Genomic DNA, 21,204 nt, shown 5'->3' on the forward strand with positions numbered 1-21,204 from the left:
TATTTATGTTGAAAGTTAACTCAGGGTCCGCGATAAGAATTTCTAATTGCTATCCAACAAGTTAGCCAAAAACTTAATTTTAATTGTGAATTTTTAATCTTTTAAAAGAAAACTTTAATCAGAATACCAAGTAATAATTTTATAAAACATACAATGCAAATGCTTGTACTTTAAATACACAGCATAACTAAGTTTCATAAACACTTAATAACAGTGCATAAGACCTTTCCTTTTTTTTTTAATTTCTGAGAATTTTCCGTTTGCCAATACTTACGCCAGATCAGAATTTTTTTTGACCAATTTATAGTATTTGGCGCAGACCCTGATAGTTTTAAAAATGAAATGTTATAAATTTAAAAATATTCCCTTTTTAGGTTACTCTTCCTGTTTATCTCAACACAACTCGAAGTGAGTTGTTATTCACCGTGAACCTTCCTGTCGCTGACCAACAGAAAGAACATAGTTTTTATGAAAGAGGAGTGGCTGTCATTTGTTCCTCGGCTCTTGGTTGAATATCTGTGATGAATTTATTTTCTGTAAAATGGACTTTTTTAGCTTTGAAGTGGCAGCTGTGTTATTTTATCCCTTGATAGTTCTTAACTCATTTGCTCTTTTACATTTGATTAACTTGGTATTATATTTATGATTATTTTATCTTGTGTTCAGGTTCTATTAAAGGTTGTTTATGTCTTGAGAATATTCATTTTTACATGTAAGATTTAAAATTAAAGGCTTTTTACTGTTGAAAATATTTATTTGTCCTATGTACATATAAAAATAAAAAAACATTCACTTTTCTCTACATCCTTCAACAGTTAAATGTTCATATAATCTGCTGTTGAGATTTAAGCAAGCAAGTACTGGAGTAACCTAAAAGAAAGAGGGGGAAAAAGGCATGAAATAAATTTTAGTGATTAAACAGGCTGTGAAACCTCTCTAGAACAGACTCTAACGGTACAAAAAATGTTGTTCATAAAAGAGGGCAGGTGTTTAACAATTTTATTTATTTTTTACTTAAAGCATAAACATTTTTATACTACACATTTTAACATCTTGATAACTTTTTAATTTACTAGCTTTTTAAACATAGATAATAAATATTTAACACTATTTTATTAGGTTTTGTTTTATCAAGTTGCATTTTTAAATCATGCTTAATGCACCAATAACTGCAAACTTTTGGATTCATCATTGTCACAAAATAACTCTGACATATCCTTTCTTGAATCCAATGCAAGGAAAGTAACTTGCCATTGTTTCAGTTTTAACTCCCCCCCCCCCCCAAGCGTACTTTACCCAGCTGATTGCATCAAAAGAAAAAAAAAAAGAGCTATTTACTACTAGTTTTAGCGCTCTTCAGCTTATTGAACAAGTGCTAGCTGTCTATAATGAAATTTAAATTCTTGATTTCAGAATATATAGGTTAACTAGGGTTTCCAATCCCATGCCAATCTTAGTCCTGTGAGATTTTAGGATTATAAGGAACCAATACTGCGGGATAAGAGCGCCCATGTGGAGGGAAAGTGGGGGTTCAAGCCCTCCCCCACCCCTAGAATTAAGTACTTCCTTACTTTTAGTACTTTTTCTTTGCAAAAACACATTTTCTGCAGCCGTTAATGAAGAAGTTATTAAAAATTAGAGACGTACCGAGTAGCACTTTCGCCGAGTACTCGGCCTTTTACTACTCGGCCGAGTACCGAGTTACCGAGTACTCGGCCAAGTTACCAAGTACCAATTATGTTTTATGAAGAACCACCAACACATATGTGATGAATTTTGAACTTATTGGAATAGTAGTATAGACCTCCTTGTCCATATAATAGTTTTTAAAACTAAATTCCTGCTGAAATTCAATTTACGCATTATATAAACAATTTTGTTTGTGTCAAAAATTTTACAAAAAAAATTATTTTTAAAATTAAAAATAAATAAATAAAAGGTATGATTAATCAAGTTGGAATTAAAACAAATTTATACCAATCAATTATAGTTTTAGTCCGCAAAACATAAATAATTTTAATACAACAAATGTGCAGGAACACTGCAGACATGTGTTTCTGCCCCCCCCCCCCCCCGTTACAAGGAACGTCTTTTTCAGTGCATAACATGTGAGCTAAAGAATGTTAAGACATTCGACAAAAAAATCTGACTTTTGTCGGATGCCTTTAAATCCACGAGCTCCCATGTCGTGCATTGAAAAAGGAATTCCTTGCAATGCCAAAACACATGTCTGCAGTGTTCCTGCACTGTGCTTTTAACGTTGTTTTATTTCCTTTTATTTTTTAAGCAAAGGTATTTTCATAATTAATTTTTGTTTGTAACAAAAATCCATTTTTAACATAAAAACTCCATATTTTCTATCCTTTTTTTTGCATAATTTTACATAAATAATTTTTATCAACTTTGGGGACATTAAAATAAAGATTTATTCCATTGAAGCATTACAAACTTCATTATTTTCAAAATTTAAAATTTGACTTATAAATTTTAATTGTAAATGTTTGCAGAATATAATGCTTGCTCTTTTTTTTATAAATTTTAGTATCTGCCTTGGACAATATTCAATTTTTTGCAACTACTGGGTATTGGCCGAGTATCTGATCAGAATTTGGCCGAGTACCGAGTAGTTACCGAGTACTCGGTACGTCTCTATTAAAAATGTCAAGTTTTAACAACTCTTATCTGCACTGAAATCAGTTTCCATGGGGAAAATATCTGAGCCCCCCTCCCTTACAGTTTTGTATATAGGCGCATCTTGCCTGGGGATTGACTTTATTCTTTTAAAAGTTAAATTTTTATTAGAAAAAGTTGTGCTTTTTAGAGAGGACTGCTTTTGTTACGAATTAGTCATTATCTCAAATTCGGTACACCAATTGCAGTGTTTTACAAAGTCACATCTCAATTGGACACTATCATTTGATATGCACAAGGATAGTTTAAAAAAATCCAAAGTGTCTTAACAAAGCATCATTCATATGGGATGGGAAAAGATTTTTACACAAAACATAATGAAAACACGTGATGTGGCTCCACTGCAGTTGGTTTTACTGGAATTAAAAAACTGTGGACATTTTCATCCAAGTTTCTGTCGTCTCTTTTCGAGTCGGGCCGAATATTGCAGATTGTTCAGCTAATTCATCCAACATAATTTTCAAGGTACCACCCACATTTATATTACTAACTCCACATTTATATTACTAACTTCTAGTACACATTCACATGCCTGTCAATGTCTTTCAAGACATTGACAGGCACTTTCTACAGGTTAGACAGCATAAATAGAAAATAATGTCTGGTATATCATTGCTATCTTCTTTGGGAAAAAAATATTGTATACTTTTAGTGAGTTAAAGGTTTCAAGTGCATTCCTTAAGTCTAGAGAAGCGTTTCAACATTGCATTCAGGCTACTCCAGCGGATTTTGCACTCCATAATACATTTTCTCAATTTCTTTTAAAGTCCAATTTTCTGAATTTCAATATTTAGTGTGCTTATTGATAAGGCTAATAATTTTTATGCATTTTTGCAGTTGCTGAACTTATGAAAATTGAAACCTCCAAGGAGAATATTAATTCACTCTCAAGGAAAATACTCTTATTTTTATTATTTTCTTGAATGGTAAATCCACCGTTCATCATATGAGACAAAAGTTTTTTTTTTGTAGATATACAGGAAGGTGATCGAAACTTCAAACGATTCTTGCGAAAATATTTGGTTGATGGACGGCAAAAATTGAGAAACATTTGCATGGAACATCTTTGCAGGATTGGAAATCCCCCGGGATCTCGCTATCAATCTGGCAGGATTAATCCCGCTAAATATCATGCAGGATTGGGATTGGAAACCCTAAGGTTGACATTTCGATGTTGCGTTTGCTATAAAGAAGTTGGTCTCTATATCGTTTAAACAAATATGCTTTAAATGGTCTACAAAGAAAACGAATCTATTTTCTCCAGCAAACATTTTATCCGAACTCACAAGTCGATCTGACATAATACTGGTTCATTGATTGTCATCCAGGCTTTATTATTTTAAATACCAGTTTAAATCCAGATCTTTAAAGTACTTCTTAGTATTTTACTGCTAATATTTAAGCTTATTTAACATTTCAAAAAGATGACTTGATTCAAAGACTTATTTGATTATTTCACAGATGATAGGTAATTTTACCTTTTTTCCCCCTCCCTTGCTTTATGTTATACAAATCTAAAATAGACTAGATTTTATTTAAAACCAATTTAAAAACATGAAGATGAAATATTTTTACTTTATCAAGGCATCTTGTTTGGACAACATTTATTGAATAGGGGAGGCAATACGATTTTAAGTTTATTAAAGAAACTTCATTAAGATTTATTGCATTATTCATTTAATACTAAAACTCTTTAACCAGACTTTTTCGCATCCAATCAAATTCACTGTCAAAATCAAAATATAACTCATACCTTGTATATTCTAAACATGCAATCCAGATCATCATATTTAGAAAACAATGACAAGGCACTCCAAACTTTTACCAATTCTCTAGACAAAAAAAGAAAGGAAAAAAAAAATTACTTATTTGAAACTAAGTTTTGATGCATAAGTAATCATGAAACAACATTATTAATCAAATACCTGGAGTTTTGATGAAAAACCCAAGTTTTTTCAAAAACCATTTAAATCTCAATCTCTATTTAAATATTGTACCAAACTGCTGCTTTAATTTTTCACAGAGCTTTATGAAATTTTAAGTCAATCATCTATTTTTACTGAAATACAATTGAAGGTCTCGGGGCAAGAATGTGATATGCCACATGTGAATTTTTCAGTAGGCCAATTTCAACTTATTAAAAATATTTGTAGAATTTTTCAAAGGCATTATACATTCTATAATCTGAAATACTAAAACCAGATATATTTTTCTCCAAATGACATAATTCGTTGTCATGTTTATTTCAGTTTTAGTTATGAGAAACAAAAATTTTGATCGAAAAGTTTTGTGGCTTGTCACATTTCTGCCCTGATCCTTTCAATTGTAAAAGAAAAAAAAATCAAAATTAAAGGAAGAAAATTTTTTTTAAAAATTTATATTAGTTGCATGCAGTGAAGCATTGACTTTGCTGCTTATGACAGCTCGCCCAACCTTCCAGCTATGAGTTTGTGCACACATTTCCTGGAAGTAACCAACTTTGTCTCGTACTTGTCTCCTGAGACGGCTCAAGTTAGCGAAAGAATTGAAGCTGACAATTTTAGAACATAAAATACATTCCTTTAAAGGGAAAAAATTATTGCAGCAAAAATGCGCTTTACTTGAGGTTTTCGAAACATCCCTGCACAAGAAAAAAAAAACATTTTTATTCCCGCAAGACCTTCCTGTCCACAATTCATTTTTACTTTGGCCACTTGCCAGGTAGGATTGGAAATTTCGGAAAGAAGAGAAGAGGTAGGGAAAAAATGTTTTTAATATGTATGCTAACCAAAGTTGTACAACTATGGAACATAGCCAAACCCGTAGCCTTACAAATTATGAATCTATCAATACCTAATTTGATGGTCAGTTCCCTGTTGTTCACCAGGAAATAGATGGATACACTCGGTTTTTATTAGTATAAGATGAAATATTATTAAACTCTTTTTTCTACAACATGCCCATCTAAGAAACATACATTTACCTTTATTCAAAGATGAATTGTATGAGTAATATTTTGAAAGAAGTGTTCCGTGTAAAAAAATACAATATGTAGTAATTTAATGTTTGCATCTTGACTGAGTTTTAAGATAAAAGGAGCAGCATAAGCCATTAACATGAAAAATATGCAGTATCTTAAAATTTTCTTGACTTAAGAAGTTAAAGTGAAATTTGAACACTGTTAAAATGAGAAATTATTAAGTCAAATAATAAATCTTGCATGAAACAATGTGGGGATAGGTTATAAATATTCAAATATGGTTACTTTAAAGAATATGCTACAGTCATCACTCATCACGCAGGTTGGCTAATTTCATGTGATTATTGTAATCTAACGTTTTACTTGAAAAACTTGCATTTAGTTGCTGTTTACAAAATGATACTCCCTGTTGCAATTGTATCAATTCATTATATTCCCAAAAATGTAAAGAAAAAAAAACTTTGAAATTGATCAAATTTCTTATTATCAGGGATGAAATTTTTCCGGCTTTTGCCGGAATTCCGGCTTTTTCTGTTGGTTTTTAAAACCTTTCCTCCTTTTTTTTTTGCCTCTTTCAGGCCTTATTTTTCTCAAAAATCGGGAAAAAAATACGATTTTTTGAAATTTTCGGTCTCTGATTTCTTATTTGTTCTATTTTTTCCCTTTGAATCTTCATCCTCCTCGATGTCTGCCAAAAACGTACGTTTTGGAATCATGCCAACAACGTCAAACACGTGCTGCGCCGAAAGTTGCATGCCTCATTCGAGATTTCAATCTTTTTGCATCCTGAAAGTATTTTAATTATTTTTAATGTTGGTGGTTTTTTACTATGTACTACCTTATATCTGCTTATTTTATTCGTCATTTCAATAATATATTTTTTTCTTTAATTTATTTTAGAAAAAATACAAAACTCAATCAAAAAATGTGGCTTAGTACCCACAGTCTCTAATTTTTTTGTAACTTGGCATGGTTACTTTTTTTGTGTATTTAAGAAAGGATAAAAAATATTTATCATGAATCTCAAATGGTTTAGGCTTTACAAGTTAAATTTTTTGAAATTTCATTATTAAATGAGGCAGCTGCAAGTTGTTCTTTTTATTCCAAAATTGTATTAGGAAGTTTTCAAAAACAAATTTTGGGTTCAAATGCAAGGAAAAAGATAAGCAATCGTTTATATACATATATATTTATTTATTTTCAATTCTTACTATGAAAAGTATGTTCTACCAAATAAAGAAATTTCAGATTTTTTTCTCTGTTGTAAATTTTTACTTTACAAACAGATCTAATTTTAAACTTTATGTTCTCACTCGTTTAACACTATAAACTCAAATGTTTTTAATGAAAAAAATGGATTTTTCTCTAAAAAATATGAAAAGTTGACACTATTGTGTGATGCAGCCAAGATTGACTTCTGGCTCCCCCAACCCTATGTTCAAGGACTCAAGGGTTAGAAATTGTTGCCTCTTTTTCAAAATTTAGATTTATTTAGGAATCAACACAAAGAAATGGCAAAGAAATGGTACAATGCAGCAAATTGTACAAAATTATTACTCATACTTAATTAAATACGTATTACCTTTAAAACTGGTAAATTAGCCATTTTTTGTTGAGTTTTTGAATATGGCTTTCAGGTTCTATTTTGATGCGGTTTTGGATATCATCCAGCTTTCACGAAATTTTTTTTGGATATCATCCCTTTTACGAATTTTTTTTGGATTTCCTGATTTTTGCTCTCTGACCACTCTTATCCCTGTATTATTTATTTTTTTAAAAATGCAAAATCCATTAGCAGTTTTAATTTTTATTACTTTATAAACAGTAGAGAAAGGAAGATGGCAATTTCTGGAATTGGTATTGATGAATATAATAATTATAATGTTTATGGTTTTGAAATGTTATGTAGTTTATTCTGAAAAAAACTTTTTCGACAAGGGTTTTTTCAAGTGGGCTTACCCGGAAAAACTCGGGTGGGTTTTTTGGGCTGGGCCCAGTTTGGCAAACCCTGCCAATAGAGAAAACTTTTTTTGGGGTCAAGACTAAATTCGACAAAATTACAACAAATTAAGCATATCATAACAAAAAAAATCATCTTCATAAAAGTTATAACAATATACATAAATATTAAATGACAAACCTAGCTGGTAATCGAATTAATGCTCTTCGATCTTCTTCCCTGTATTTAAGAACATCAACTGGTATTATATAACCCATCTAAAATAAAAGGAAATCTGCATTTTATAGAATGATTACACATCCAAGTTTTAACTAAAAAACTTTTTTTTAATTATATTCTTTTCTGCAATAATTTAACCAAATTATTTTACAAGACATTCTTGTATAGAACATAATACTACTGTGGGCAGGTAAATGGCTGTATCTACTAAAATGAGTTAAAGATATTAGATGAAATGAGGAGCAAAGGGGTGTAAGAGATGGTTCTAGTAGCCTTGGTAGTTGCTGCTATACAGCATGATTTCAGCTATGGTCGTTGCTGCTATACAGAATGATTTAGAAAAAAATTTAAACGAAAGCCTACATAGGATGTTATCTTTAAATGCGTTTTACTCAAAATTTGAAAATGTCCACTTACATCCCTTTGCTTCTCACTGCCTCAAATGTGGTTTTAATTTCTTCAAACACCAGTAAAATATTGGAATTTAAAGTTATTTTCATGCTTTTTTTTCAGCAGAAACCAAATAAGCATGTATGTACAATAAAACTAAAGCAAGATAAATGACAAAAGTATTTTTTTAAAGGTTTTAATTTTGAAATCTTGAATTCAAATTATGTTTTTTTGCAATCACAAATTGCGATAGAGCCCTACACTTCTTTTGTTGTTTCTACTAATGTGGAATTCCTTGTTTCTGCAGTCAACTCTCGATAACTTGAAGCCTTATAACTCGAATTTTCCTTTATTTTGAAGTTGAGATTTGGTCCCCCAAAAAATTAGTGTTTTCAATACAAAGTTGTCTCTGTATCTTGAATGTACTCCTTTTAAGTCGGAAGTCTTACGAAAGTTTCGTTTTCATTTTGTGCATGAAAATGCAGCCAACATTAGAAAAAAAAGTCTCTTCCCCCCTTTAATGTATTGCTTTGCTTATCAGCTCATAAGAGGGGGATATTTTAATTACAACAGTTTTCCTTAATGCACACTTTACTGCAAGATTTTGGGAAAAGTAGCTGATTGAACTATGTTTTGCTGTGGATGAAGACCTATGAAATTTTATTGCTGGCTAATCTTAAAATTTTGGCAAAAATTGAAACAAGTACAGCCTTTATTTTCTGGATGAGTCAAATAACCATGCTTTTAGGACACAAAGACGTTTAAAATCAATGCAAACTAAAGACAGTAGAGAAAAGAAAGTAGGCTTACAACAGAAAGTGACCAAGGAATTGGATCATTTTGAAATCCTTGTTGATGTGCATTGGGTGGAAATGAAAGATTATTTTAATACTAAGGAAAATGTAATTATGTGTAAATTCATTGTTCTACGTGTAGCGATTGTGCAAGCTATTCGTGGAAAGTCTGCTTGTGCAGATTCTGATGAACATAGTGAAAAAGAATCAAGCCCTCCTTCATTAGATTTTGCAAATATTTCACTGCAGGACCAAGAAAATTCTGCTGCACGAAGATGTCAAATTGTGTTTACAAACTTGATGATGGTTTTTAAGACACAATGAAAAAAATTTAAGCAGTCAAAAATAACTTCTTTTTTAGAAATATCTTAATAAAATTTATTGTCTGTTTTTTATGTAGTAATAATAATTTATTTTATCCAAACTATAAGTGTTGTAGTCTATCTGCTATGCATTATTCCTGAAAAAAGAAACAAAATTTGTTCTCAAGAAAGTTGTGAAAAGAACTTCCGATTGCTTGAACTACCGATAGGTTTTTGCTAGTCCTTTGGGACTTAGAGGTATTGAGACTTGACTGTACTAATGAATTTTATTGCAACCATAATCTGAATTCAAGACTTCAAAATTCAAATGAATTCCAGGGGCTGAATGCTGAACACTGGATGTTGTGTGCTGGATAAATTTTTTTCGTAAAAAGGATTGTGTAAAGTTGAGAAAAAGTGATTTATTAATAGTTCGATTCTAAGGCACATGGACACCTGCATTATATGCATAAAAATATCAAATCAAAGGATGTGGACTTCATTCAACGGTCAAGTGAAAACAATAAGCATTTCGTGATTGCTCAAAAAAAAAAAAAACTGTTGTTTACATGGCCAGGGCAAAATATGCAAATTTTTGCAGAGACATGAAACAAATTGGCTTTTTTATTTTCTCGCTTTGAAGAATGATTTAAACATCAAATTTGTTATTTATAATCATTGTAATACTGCTGTGAAAAGGTAAAGGGCATACCTGTACAAATGAGTCTGAGGTGTTTGAAGAAACATGTTTGGATTTTATAAGTAATAGTGAAATATTGAAATTTGACTATTTTTTGCACTTTATTTTCAGTGGAAACCGAATAACAAGCTTGCAAAATAAAACTAAAGCACAATAACTTACAAAAATGCAAAAAACAATTTAAAAATATTAAAAAAAAAATTTTTTTTAAATATTTTTCAGATATTGTGTGTTACCTTTCCACAGCAGAATATATTTATAATTCTAGGTCGAAAAAGTGTATTTAAATGCAAGCAAGTGGGGGAAAAATCAGAGGGGTTCACCTAAGGGGGGGGGGTATTTTGCAGACAGTGCTATTGAAATTTTGATGGGTATTTTTTTTTTAATTAGGGCTCTTGCTTTTGGGGGAGGCTGTGATATTGAGGGGGTGCACCCTTGCCTTCAGGAAGCTAGGTACCCTGAAAAAATCTACCTTTGGTGAAGAATAAACTAATCTAATCCTTGGATTAAATGATGGCAGTGATTTGGTCTTTATTTAAAAATTATGGGGAGTCAGGGAGAGCCCTAGACCCCTTACTCTCATCCTTCCTACGATCACATTTTTAATACTTCAACTTTTAAAAACCTCCATGCGAGGAGCCTAAAACTTCACTCCTCCTAACTGCACAAAAGATAGTTTCAAATTGTGTTTTTGGAACTTAAATTTTGGAAAAATTCCCAAGGGAGAATTTTGAACTTTCTGCAAATGTTGTTAAGGATGGACATTTTTACTAATTTTGAAACTTTTTCCTAGGAACGTCCTTGCGAGAGCCTCCCCTTTTCCTAATACTTCAATTTGAAAAAATTGCTGGGCAAATTTTGAACTCAGCCTTGAGATGGTTTGTCTGCTTACACTATTTGCTCCTCAATATTTCTTAGGAATTTTCATTTGTTGTTCTTAGTCAGAAATTTAAGAACAAAAAGCATTTTCTCAACACTTTTCCTGTCAAAGGAAAATTCTGGATAGCTGCTGAAGGAGAACAAACAATAACATTGCCAGGAGCAGATACAAACTACCATTTAAAGGGGTACATGCTGAAGAATAAAACCCAACCTACGGTTATGGGTTCAAACAATTTCTGAAACTGCTTGGATGTGAATGAAAAGCACCAAATTGCAAAGCGATTGCATACAACAGCATTGTTTTTATCGAGAAGCAGATTTTAGAGAGGGGAGAGCCCCCCCCCCCCCAAAAGAATGAATTTATTTAACTATTTTATTCATTATTTTTTAATTTAATTTTTTAATATAGCATTTTTTTATATAGTTAAACAGAACACAAAACACACAGAGCATATTTTAAATAAAAACATTTCTGTTTGCTAAAGAAGTAATAGTGGAGCAGAGGCCCAGAGTGACAGAATACATTTAACTCCCTGGTTTTGAGTTCAAGGGAATGCATTCGTTCATTAATTCTTCTTTGATGGAATCAATAATAAACATTCTTCAAAAAATGTGTAGGCATGCCTAAAAGAGTTATTTTGATCCAGAAAGCTATTTGCTAAATAATAGATTTATTTTTCAGCTTATAAAAAATACAAAATGAAATAAATCATATAGTAGTTTCTTGGGAAAACCACGGTATTAATGGAAACGGCATGTAATATCACTATGTTATCTCAGCTGTATAATGGCTTCAAGAACAAATCAACAACCAGCAATTGCTTTGAAATTTACACAGAAATAGCCCTGAATTCTTCAATAAAACGTATATGTTTAATAGCTATGATTTTCTAAATTAAATAATATTTGATAGTTAAATTATTTAAAATATTTATAAAAACTCAAATAAGGTGTGGGTATATGGGTTTATTGAATAACTTTGCCTTCGTGTTATAATCATTATGACAAGGTTCCTAATTAAAACCACTCACTATATAGCATCTCGGTAACATAATATTAGGTTTAGTATTTAATTGGCTCCAAACGTTAAAGATGTTTTACGTTCACATTCAAAGTATATTGATGCATATAATATTTATGTACTTAGAAGGGATCCTGAAAAAAAAAACCATTTAAAAGTAAAGTAATAAAAACTTTGTGATGAAACATTGAATGTGGGGCGGGAGGGGGGGGGGGGGTGCTATTCAATTTCCGGGGCCCTCTCCAAAAGATTTTTCTGTTTCCGCCTGTTTTACCAAGATTATCCGCGGTCACCGAGCCACCCTATCCGGCGGATAATTGGAAGTTTACTGTATACGCATCTATTCTCTTGCAGCTTTAGAAACTTGTTAGAAATTAAGCCATAGAATCCTAATTTCTCCTCACTTAGCTACGGCCTTCGCACGAACTAAAGGCGATGCAGCAATGTTGTTGATTGAAAGGAGAAAAAAAGCAACTAAAAGTAATAACTCAAGGCAAAGGTTAGGCTACCTATAAACAACTTACATCTCCATATAATATTTTTAAAGCTAACGATATTGCATATCGAAATAGCTTTTCGTCCATTTCAACAGCAGAATTTCCATATTCTTCTCCGAAATCCCTAGGGGAAAAAATGACAATAAAGAAAATGTAAGGTAAATAAATGTTTAAAAAAACAAAATAGCTATCGCTCATGATCATTTAAAATTTCTCAAAATGAAGGAAACTATTCCATACAATCGAATATCCATATAAAAGTTGCTACTTTGACGCAACTCAAGTGACTTAGGAGAAGACATTTTTAAACAATAACAAACACGAAGACCGCGTGGATTTGTTTTGTTTTGATTTGAGGTTCCCAACTTCTCTTCTTATCATTTCAATGATTCAACTGATATTTAAAAGAGAGAAATAACTTTAGTTATTGCAGTTGAAAATTAAAGATTTATCTTCATTAAACAGGTAGGCTTAAAATTTTTAGACAAGCTTTGGTTAAATTTAGTGATTCTACACATCACTAAGCTTCAAATTAATCTATGCCTTGTTGCAACCAGGCTCAGTGTAATGTACTTTGCCATTATCACAGTGGCAACGTTTTCACATTTGTGCGAGTGTTTATCGGAAATCGGTCAATGCAGGAACGATCCTGACAGATAAACGGGAGGCAACCCTATATTTTGGCGCTAAATGATATCATTCTCAAACTTGGCGACAAGGATTCTTCCTGTACCTCGTGCGTGGTTTAAAAAATGGCTTGAAGAATGTAGTAATGAGTAATGTGTTAATGTATTTATTATGATGAAATTTTTACAATTAAATATGCATGAAAGTAAGTGAAACATTTTCTTGGATGTGACTATATTAAGTTGTATCTTTTTGTTTTTTTTTATTTTTAAAAAGAGCATGTTCTTTTATTTATGCTTACTGTCTGACCACGGATTGTATGGAATGACAAACACCGTTTTACAGCCGGAAATAGATAAATTTATTATTTTTTACCGATGTCAGCTTTTGCGGAAGCAGAGTCTCATTCAAATGAGCGGAATACGCGCATCAAATTTTTACTTTCCCCCCTTATTCACATAGATTCGTGGATCTGGACGTTTGAAAATTCCATGCAATCTGTGGTTGGACAGTACAACGGTCATGAAATTAAAAGCATGTATTAAGATTTATTATGGCTAGGCCTTAGGTTTTTTTCTAGATTATTATTCTGTGCATCTGTACTTTCTATCCGGACAAAATTGATATTTATTTATGCCATAATTAGACGTCTTTCAGATATCTAATATAATATGGGAAATTGTTGTTAGACGTTAGCTTGCATAGGTGTGCATTAAATAAACGTTTCTCGTGTGCTTGAGATTTTTGCTTCCCCCTCCCCCTTGAATAATCGAAACTATTAGGCTTCTTTTTCATTTCCCGCCTAAATTAACGTCCATTTCTTTAAGACGTCCTTAAGGATTCTTCCTGTAAGCGTGCATGTATTCACATCATTAAACGTTTATCCTTTGAAACATTTAGATGTTTCCTTTTCCTTGCATAATTAAAGCTACTGAGTTACTTAATTATCCGAAATTAACAATCATTTTTCTCAAACTTGTTGACTTTTGTCAGAATTGTTCCTGTCAGCCTTTAGCGTGCGTAGATCTGCGTCAACTAAAAATCTGTTATCGTGAGTAAATTGTTTAATTTCCTTCATTTAGTAAAACCATTTTGATGTATAATTAATTTAATTACTGCCAGAATTAAATTTATTCCTGTCATCTATTTTTAAGGGCAGATTCTTCCTGTTAGCCATTAGCGTGCAAAGATGTGTTTCTAATGAACGCTATTGAAAATTGTACTGTAAAGCATTTTTGTTCCTTGAACAATTAGGAATATTTAGCAGCAAATTTAATTTTCTGCCAAAATTAACTTTCTTTCAGATATCAAGTCTTAAGTAAGGATTCTTTCTGTCTCCTGTGTAGTTGAGCATCAAATGACATCATTCTGACATTTATTTTCTTTTCCTGTTGCATAGTTGAAACTATTTAGCAGGGTTTCCGCTACGGTCGCATTTTTCGCATAATGCGAAAACACCATCTGAATTGCGAAAATAAAGCAATGCATTTTTGCTTTTTTGCTCAAATAAAAAATAAATTAATTTTAAAAAAAAAGAAGAAATCTATGATCCTAGAAAGGAAGCATGTATGGCGATAATCAACATAATCTTTTTTAAATTTTAGCTAAGATGTTTAAACTACAATTAAGTTCAATAACTATTAGTCTTATCTAGCATTATGTCCCCCCAAAAAACTGCTTTATTAGGAGGAGGAGATTGCAACATTCTAAACATCAATCGTGTTTTCTTTTTTTATTTTATGTTTTAAAAAAATATTTCTTCAAAGATGTCACAGATGAAATATAAATTTTATTTTCAACTGGAGATGAAACACACTGAGACATATACAAATACATGAGAATGTGTAACATTTTAGCATTTTGCTGACATTTCCCCCTCAATTTTAGCTTTTATGCTTAAGAACTTTTGAACCCAGCTTAAACCCTGCGATTAAGGGCCATTCCTCCGTCACATGTGGGACAAAAATATGCTTAAATTTCATTAACATTTCATCATATCTCTTAATATTTTAATGAAACTGGGGTAAGCAATTTTTTTAATCTTTAAATTTGATACGAAGATACTTCTGAAACAATTTTGTTATTTAAATTAAAATTTATTTACATGCGTCACGTGCGGGACATCTAAAGTCAACCTCTGGTAACTTGCTTGTGGATAAGCTAATATTTTTGCTCTATTAATACAACAATGACGAAACAAATTGCAGATTTTGAAAGCTATGGTTCCAATGTAAAGGAAACATATCTGATAAGTTTAGAAATAATTATTTAAACCATTGAAAAAAAAATGTCTATGCCTATTCCATTGAAAATGGTCATTTTGTCCGTGACGGTTTCTGTATTTCATAAAAAAGAAATAATTTTTGAAGAAAGTTTTGGCTAAAGAAGTCACACATGCATTTATGATGTCTTAAGCAACAAAATTTTGTTCATTATCCTTTTGAATTATTATTTTGTATGAAATATACGAAGCGTCATGTGCAGGAAAAAATTAGTTTTTCGTGGAATAGCCCTTTAACTGTTTAAATATTTCCTTCAAAAATTAACTCTGTAAAGGTTCTTCCTGTTAAGTCCCCTTCCCTTCAACCATCATATCTTTTCTTCTTGTTGAATATTCTCCCTATTAGCCTTCCTGGGTGTGCCAAAAATGAACATTTATTAATTTTCATATTCTTGGTGTCAGAAATCAGTATGCTGTTTAATTTACTGTCAAAATTCATGCATTTTAGGTATTATTCTTATCCAGCATTACATATGTGTAACAAATAGGTGTTTATCATGAGTAAAATACTTATTTCCTAATCCTTACATAATTCAAACTATTTAGCTGTTTAATTCATTACTTAAAATTATATGCCAGATTTTTAATCTTTACTGAACTTTAACTTTGTCTAGCAACAAATGAAAGATTTTTGTAGTTTGCTAAGAGCTAAATTATTTAAGCATGAAACACTGTTCTATTAAATTAGTAGGGCACCTGGTACATTTGTCAATAGAACCTGAAGTATAAGTTCACCTTTCAGTGAGCAGTCATTGTTAGAGCAATGATTGAAATCTTTGAGATTGTGGGTTTTTCACTGGTCAGTCATCAGTTCCAAGTTCATCTGAAGCACAAAATTCCTGCGTACATGTGTATAAAAATGCTTTATTTCAGTGTGCCCAAAGTTTAATGTTCTATTTGTATTATGAATACATTTTTCGCTTATTGTATATTTTTCAGAAGGGTTCTCCATGTTAGTTTACCAAGATGTCAATTGTTTGATCCTGAATAGCAAGAAGATGGATGATTTCATGGAAACTTAAAGCACAACACTAGTTGAATTTAGACTTTGCATGACAGTTACTTTATTAAAGTCTGCTGCAAAGTCTTAATTTTGCTGGTAATAATGCTTTAACTAGACCTTTCAATGAACAAGAACAACCATTAGAATCTTTGAAATGCTGGGTCTATGCTTTGCAGTCAGAAATCAGTATTAAGTTCATCTGATGCACAAACTTCCTGTGGGATAAGTATAAAAATAATTATTTCAATGTGCCCAAAGTTGAATGTTCAATTTGTATTGTGAATTATGAATACATTTTTTGCTTATTGTATATTTTTCAGAAGGGTTCCTCCATGTTAGTTTACCAAGATGTCAATTGTTTGATCCTGAATAGCGAGAAGATGGATGATTTCATGGAAACTTAAAGCACAACACTAGTTGAATTTAGACTTTGCGTGACAGTTACTTTATTAAAGTCTGCTGCAAAGTCTTAATTTTGCTGGTAATAATGCTTTAACTAGACCTTTCAATGAACAAGAACAACCATTAGAATCTTTGAAATGCTGGGTCTATGCTTTGTAGCCAAAAATCAGTTTTAAGTTCATCTGATGCACAAACTTCTTGTGAATATAAGTATAAAAATAATTATTTCAATGTGGCCCGAAGTTGAATGATCAATTTGTATTCATAACACAGCTGGCTTAAAAAAAATCTGTGTATTATTCTATTTTAAAACAAATTCTTGCTGTTACAGGGTGGCGACAGATCAGGGAAAAGTCAGGGAACTTTATTAATCAGGGAAATATCAGGGAATTTTGAAAAAATAACAAAAAATCAGGGAAAATTGATTTTATGAAGGAAAAAAAATGTTTTTTTTTTTTTTTTTTGCTTTACAAAATTAAATACTCTAATTCCCTACGCATTTTCCGCCAATTATCTGTTCGAAAAAAGTAAAATTAATGAGGTGCGATTATACACTGCCCCATATTTGTGCATCTTTTTTCCTCAACGTCAAAGTATTGAATCTTACTTATTAACCACAGGATGAACTTATTAAGATTGCTTCTGTGTCTGTTAGGTTGTTTATTTTACCTAGCTTGAAATTTCCTTTTACGCTTTCAATGCTACGTAAAATAAACAACCATACAGGCAAAGAGGAAGGCTTCATTAATGCCTTAGCTCCGTTGCCTTTATCCCACTGTCTCGACGTAATTAGCGTACTGTAATCACGATTTCAAGAAGAAATCTTTGGGTTTTTAATTTAATTGCTAAAATAGAACTTTCAATTAAAAGAACTTTGTTTTTTGCCGTTATACTATTTGTTGTCACCGCAGATTATAAAGGTTTTCTTTTCTTCAGACTTAAGTAATTTTTTAATTTTATAACCAAGTTGTATTCTTTTATATATTTTGATATTAACTAATTGCTTTTTTTTTCTTGCATTCAAAGTTGTTTGTTACAAAAGCAATCTAAGATTTTTTTCGTTACATACTGAAATCATTTAAAATAGAGTTAACTTGTGAACTTAAGTAAATGTTTTTATTTTTTTATTGTTAAAATGCTGTATTCATTCATTAAAACCTATATTTTAGATTAGAGAAAAGCTCCTTAAGAATGGATGTCAAATGGTTTCATCTGTTTTGCATAAATATGTCAATTATTTAGATAAGAATAACTACATTACTTCTATTCTTTCACTATTGTTATTCTTGCAACAATTATTATACTGTTTGAAAACTTAGTTCAAAATAATTTCAATTACTTTTTAGTTCTATCATAAATACACATATGTTTTTAAGAGTAATTTTAATAGTTTCTTAAATTTCTTATGCTAAGTGGTTTCTGGAAGTGAAGTTTTTTTTTTTTTTTTTTTTAATTTTCTATTATCTTTCCATGTATAAAAATTTAATATACTGTTTTGTTGGTTTTTCCTTCCTTCCGAAAAAATTGTCTTGTTTTTTTTTTTTTTAACCATTTTATTAAAAAAGTAGCATATTTTTAAAATATATCTTTAGTTCAACAACTTTACACAACTTAAAACGTTTAAAATACTGCATTTAATACACACATACAATGGATTTCAAGTAGAGCAAAGAAAGAAAACCATTATCATTGGTAACGTAAATCAGGGAAATTTGGTGAACTTAATCAGGGAAATCAGGGAAAAGTCAGGGAACTTTTTTCACAGTTCCTGTCGCCACCCTGTGTTATCATACCAAGAATGAATATGCTTCTCTAAGTTATTCCTGTAGTTAGCTCAGTACTCTAAAATTTTTCCTGGTGCAAAAGTTTCATAAATGTCAAAAGAAAAACATTTACAAAACTTCTTTGGCATGCTGGCATTAAAAGTTGGAGATCACTATCTGTAATTTTATGGTGTAAGAAATTAGGGGTATGAGGAAAGTAGAAATTAAGCAAAGTATTCTAGTGAGGGGAATCAAAAGAAAATGAGCATTAAATCAACATTGCATTTTAAGTAAAAGGTATAAGCAAAACTTGTGTATAATAGTAGTGGTATATATGCTTTATGTTATTGATATGTTTCAAAAATCCTGTCAAAGCAATGACATATATAGTTTTTTCAATTATGTATTTAAATATTAAATATCAAAGCTATAGTTAAAAGAGAAAATGATTGTCTTTCTTTGGGTCAAATATATTTTTCTTGTACTTTAATTTATTGTTTTCTACAAAAGCACTATATTAGTAGTTAATGGTAAAAATAATATAGTAGTTTGGTAACAAGTTTAGCTTGATAGTCATTAGGCATGTATTTTCCGTATGGATTTTAAAAGGATCATCCTTTCAAATTAACAGAGGAGTAATTTTAAGCTATATTCATATTTAAATGTCAAGAACATTTGGGCAAGAGCATTACAAATATTCGCACCATGTTGAATAAGTGCTGAAAAGCATGTGGAGACATTCCTCAATTTATCATACCATCCAATTTTTAAGAATGTTTTATTCTGGATTTGGTTATATGCTGTAATTGTGTTTTTCAGTGTTAGCATTTAAACAACACATTACAATTATAAGTGGGTAATTTTGCTTCTAAATTAAAATAAAACCACAGCATTATATTTTGCATATGCTTCACACTTAGCAGGTTTTATTTTATAATACAATCAATGTAATTGACGTTCGATTTTAACAAATTTATTGTAGTACATTCGTCCCTCGTATAACACGGTACTTGCACAACACGGTTTCGATATTACACAGTACGAAACTTCAATTTAATACTTCATGGTTTTGATATAACACGAAAGTTATCTTTAATAAAGAAGACATTTCTTTTTTGTTTAATACATTCTGTTAATGTTTGATAACTCTAATGAGGTTTTACTTTGTTTTTCATGAAACTTGGTTTCGATATAACACGATAGACATGCTTTGATTTACATTATTTCTAAGTCTCGTATAACACGATTTCGATACTACACGGAACGAATACGAGAGACGCCTGTATATTTACAAGAAAATTATTCAGCTTTATATATTAAATACTTTTATTAAGAATTGTTATTTAACTTTATGTTTCACATAGAGTTTTATTAAGAGTTTGTCAAATTTTAATCTTTATTCAGAATTCTATCATGTATCATATAAAACACATTACTTGGAAAATTCTTTTCTATTTTAAACAAGTGTTATCGTTTTTTTTTCTCCTTAATCCGTTTGATATATGAACATTTTTCTGTATTAAACGTTTTTTTTTTTTTTAAATTACTAAAAATTCATAGTTTTGATTTTTTTTTTTTTTTTTTTAAATGAAGGCTGTTTTGAGTGTACAAGCACCTGACAGGCTCGTCATTTCAAAAAAATAACCAAGAGAACGATGCGGAAAATACTCAGTTTCTATTGCAGGAGAAAATCAAGAGTAGGGGATTTTTAAACGGGGAGGGTGGGGGTGCACCACTAGTCACGTTAATTTAATGTCTGTTAATCATGGAGTAGGAGAAGATAGGACTTTTTTTAGTTTGTCAGTTTGAACATACATTTGCCCTTTGTATACCTATATGCATATATTATATAAATTGGGCTAAGTAAATAACTTAATGAAGTAGTAACTTGCTCCTTGCCTTTTCGCTGCAATAAATTATAGTTTAACGTAACAAATCGGTGGGTAGCCTTAAGTCCAGGTAGGTTTGCGTTTTCTTTGAAGTGGAAGGGGGGGGGGAATTCTAACATATTCTCTATTAGGGGCAGCACAATCAGAAATATTTTTCTGCGGTCCTTCATTTCGAAATTTGACATGGAGGGAGGGGGGTGTGCACTCAATGGGAATTGACTTGGGGAAAACAACGAAAAACACGCCCGCTATCCACTTATAACTAATAAAAAGCATTATTTTTCCAAAGTAAGGGGAACTTTCGACCTTCCTCCCTTTCGTCCACATGGAGGGGGGGGGGGGGCAAGTGGGGTCTCTAGCCCCACCTTGGAAATTAGAACTTCCTTGCTTTTAGTACTTTTTTTCTAGCAAGAAAGTAAAAACATTTCTCCAGCCATTAATGAATAAATTATTAAAAATGTCAAATTTTAATAACTCTAATCTGTACTGAAATACTTTAATAACTCTAATCTGTACTGAAAAAATTTCTATGCGGAAAGTATCTTACTAAACCATGGAAAAAATATCTGACCCCCTCCCCCCTTAAAATTTTGCTCATGCGCGCCCATGCCCCGAACCCCCTAAATGACGACGGACTTACTTGTGGCTCATTAGCAATCTTCGTGTTTTCATAAGCACTCAAGGATTAGTGAGAATTGCTTGAGACTCAATGAAGGTGCTCCCCCCCCCTCCCAAAGCCCAATATCTAAGGTTGTGCTTCTGTTTTTGGGCGTCCACTGATGTCCTGTGAATTTCTTCATTTGCAAGGAAGTACCACTTTTGCT

At 31.3% G+C, this 21,204-nt stretch overlaps 2 protein-coding genes across 2 annotated transcripts in view; one reads left to right on the forward strand and one right to left on the reverse strand.

Annotated features, from left to right (window-relative positions):
- Window positions 1-762, forward strand: part of LOC129220050 (dynein heavy chain, cytoplasmic-like) — a 135,385-nt gene extending 134,623 nt beyond the window's left edge. The window contains exon 91 of the mRNA XM_054854389.1: window positions 375-762. Coding sequence (XP_054710364.1) covers window positions 375-512 — 138 coding nt within the window. The 3' untranslated portion in view covers window positions 513-762. The remainder of the gene's footprint in view (window positions 1-374) is intronic.
- On the reverse strand, window positions 744-12,756 carry LOC129220051 (ribonuclease P protein subunit p14-like). The gene is made up of 5 exons (XM_054854390.1): window positions 12,656-12,756; window positions 12,443-12,539; window positions 7,791-7,867; window positions 4,445-4,523; window positions 744-870 (listed from the first exon to the last, which is right to left on the reverse strand). Exons 1-5 carry the CDS (start codon window positions 12,715-12,717, stop codon window positions 790-792), a joined length of 396 nt encoding a protein of 131 aa, XP_054710365.1. The 5' UTR covers window positions 12,718-12,756; the 3' UTR covers window positions 744-789.
- Between the last annotated feature and the right edge of the window lie 8,448 nt (window positions 12,757-21,204).

This window comes from Uloborus diversus, chromosome 4 (assembly GCF_026930045.1).
Source record: "Uloborus diversus isolate 005 chromosome 4, Udiv.v.3.1, whole genome shotgun sequence".
Taxonomy (NCBI): Eukaryota; Metazoa; Arthropoda; class Arachnida; order Araneae; family Uloboridae; genus Uloborus; species Uloborus diversus.

Coding starts and splice junctions, on each gene's coding strand:
- LOC129220051 (XM_054854390.1), bottom strand. CDS start 12,717: ATGTCTTCTCCTAAGTCACTTGAGTTGCGTCAAAGTAGCAACTTTTAT. Junction 4,524..7,790: donor TTAATTCGATTACCAGCTAG/GTTTGTCATTTA, acceptor TTTTTTGTCTAG/AGAATTGGTAAAAGTTTGGA. Junction 871..4,444: donor GCATGTTTAGAATATACAAG/GTATGAGTTATA, acceptor TCTTTCTTTTAG/GTTACTCCAGTACTTGCTTG.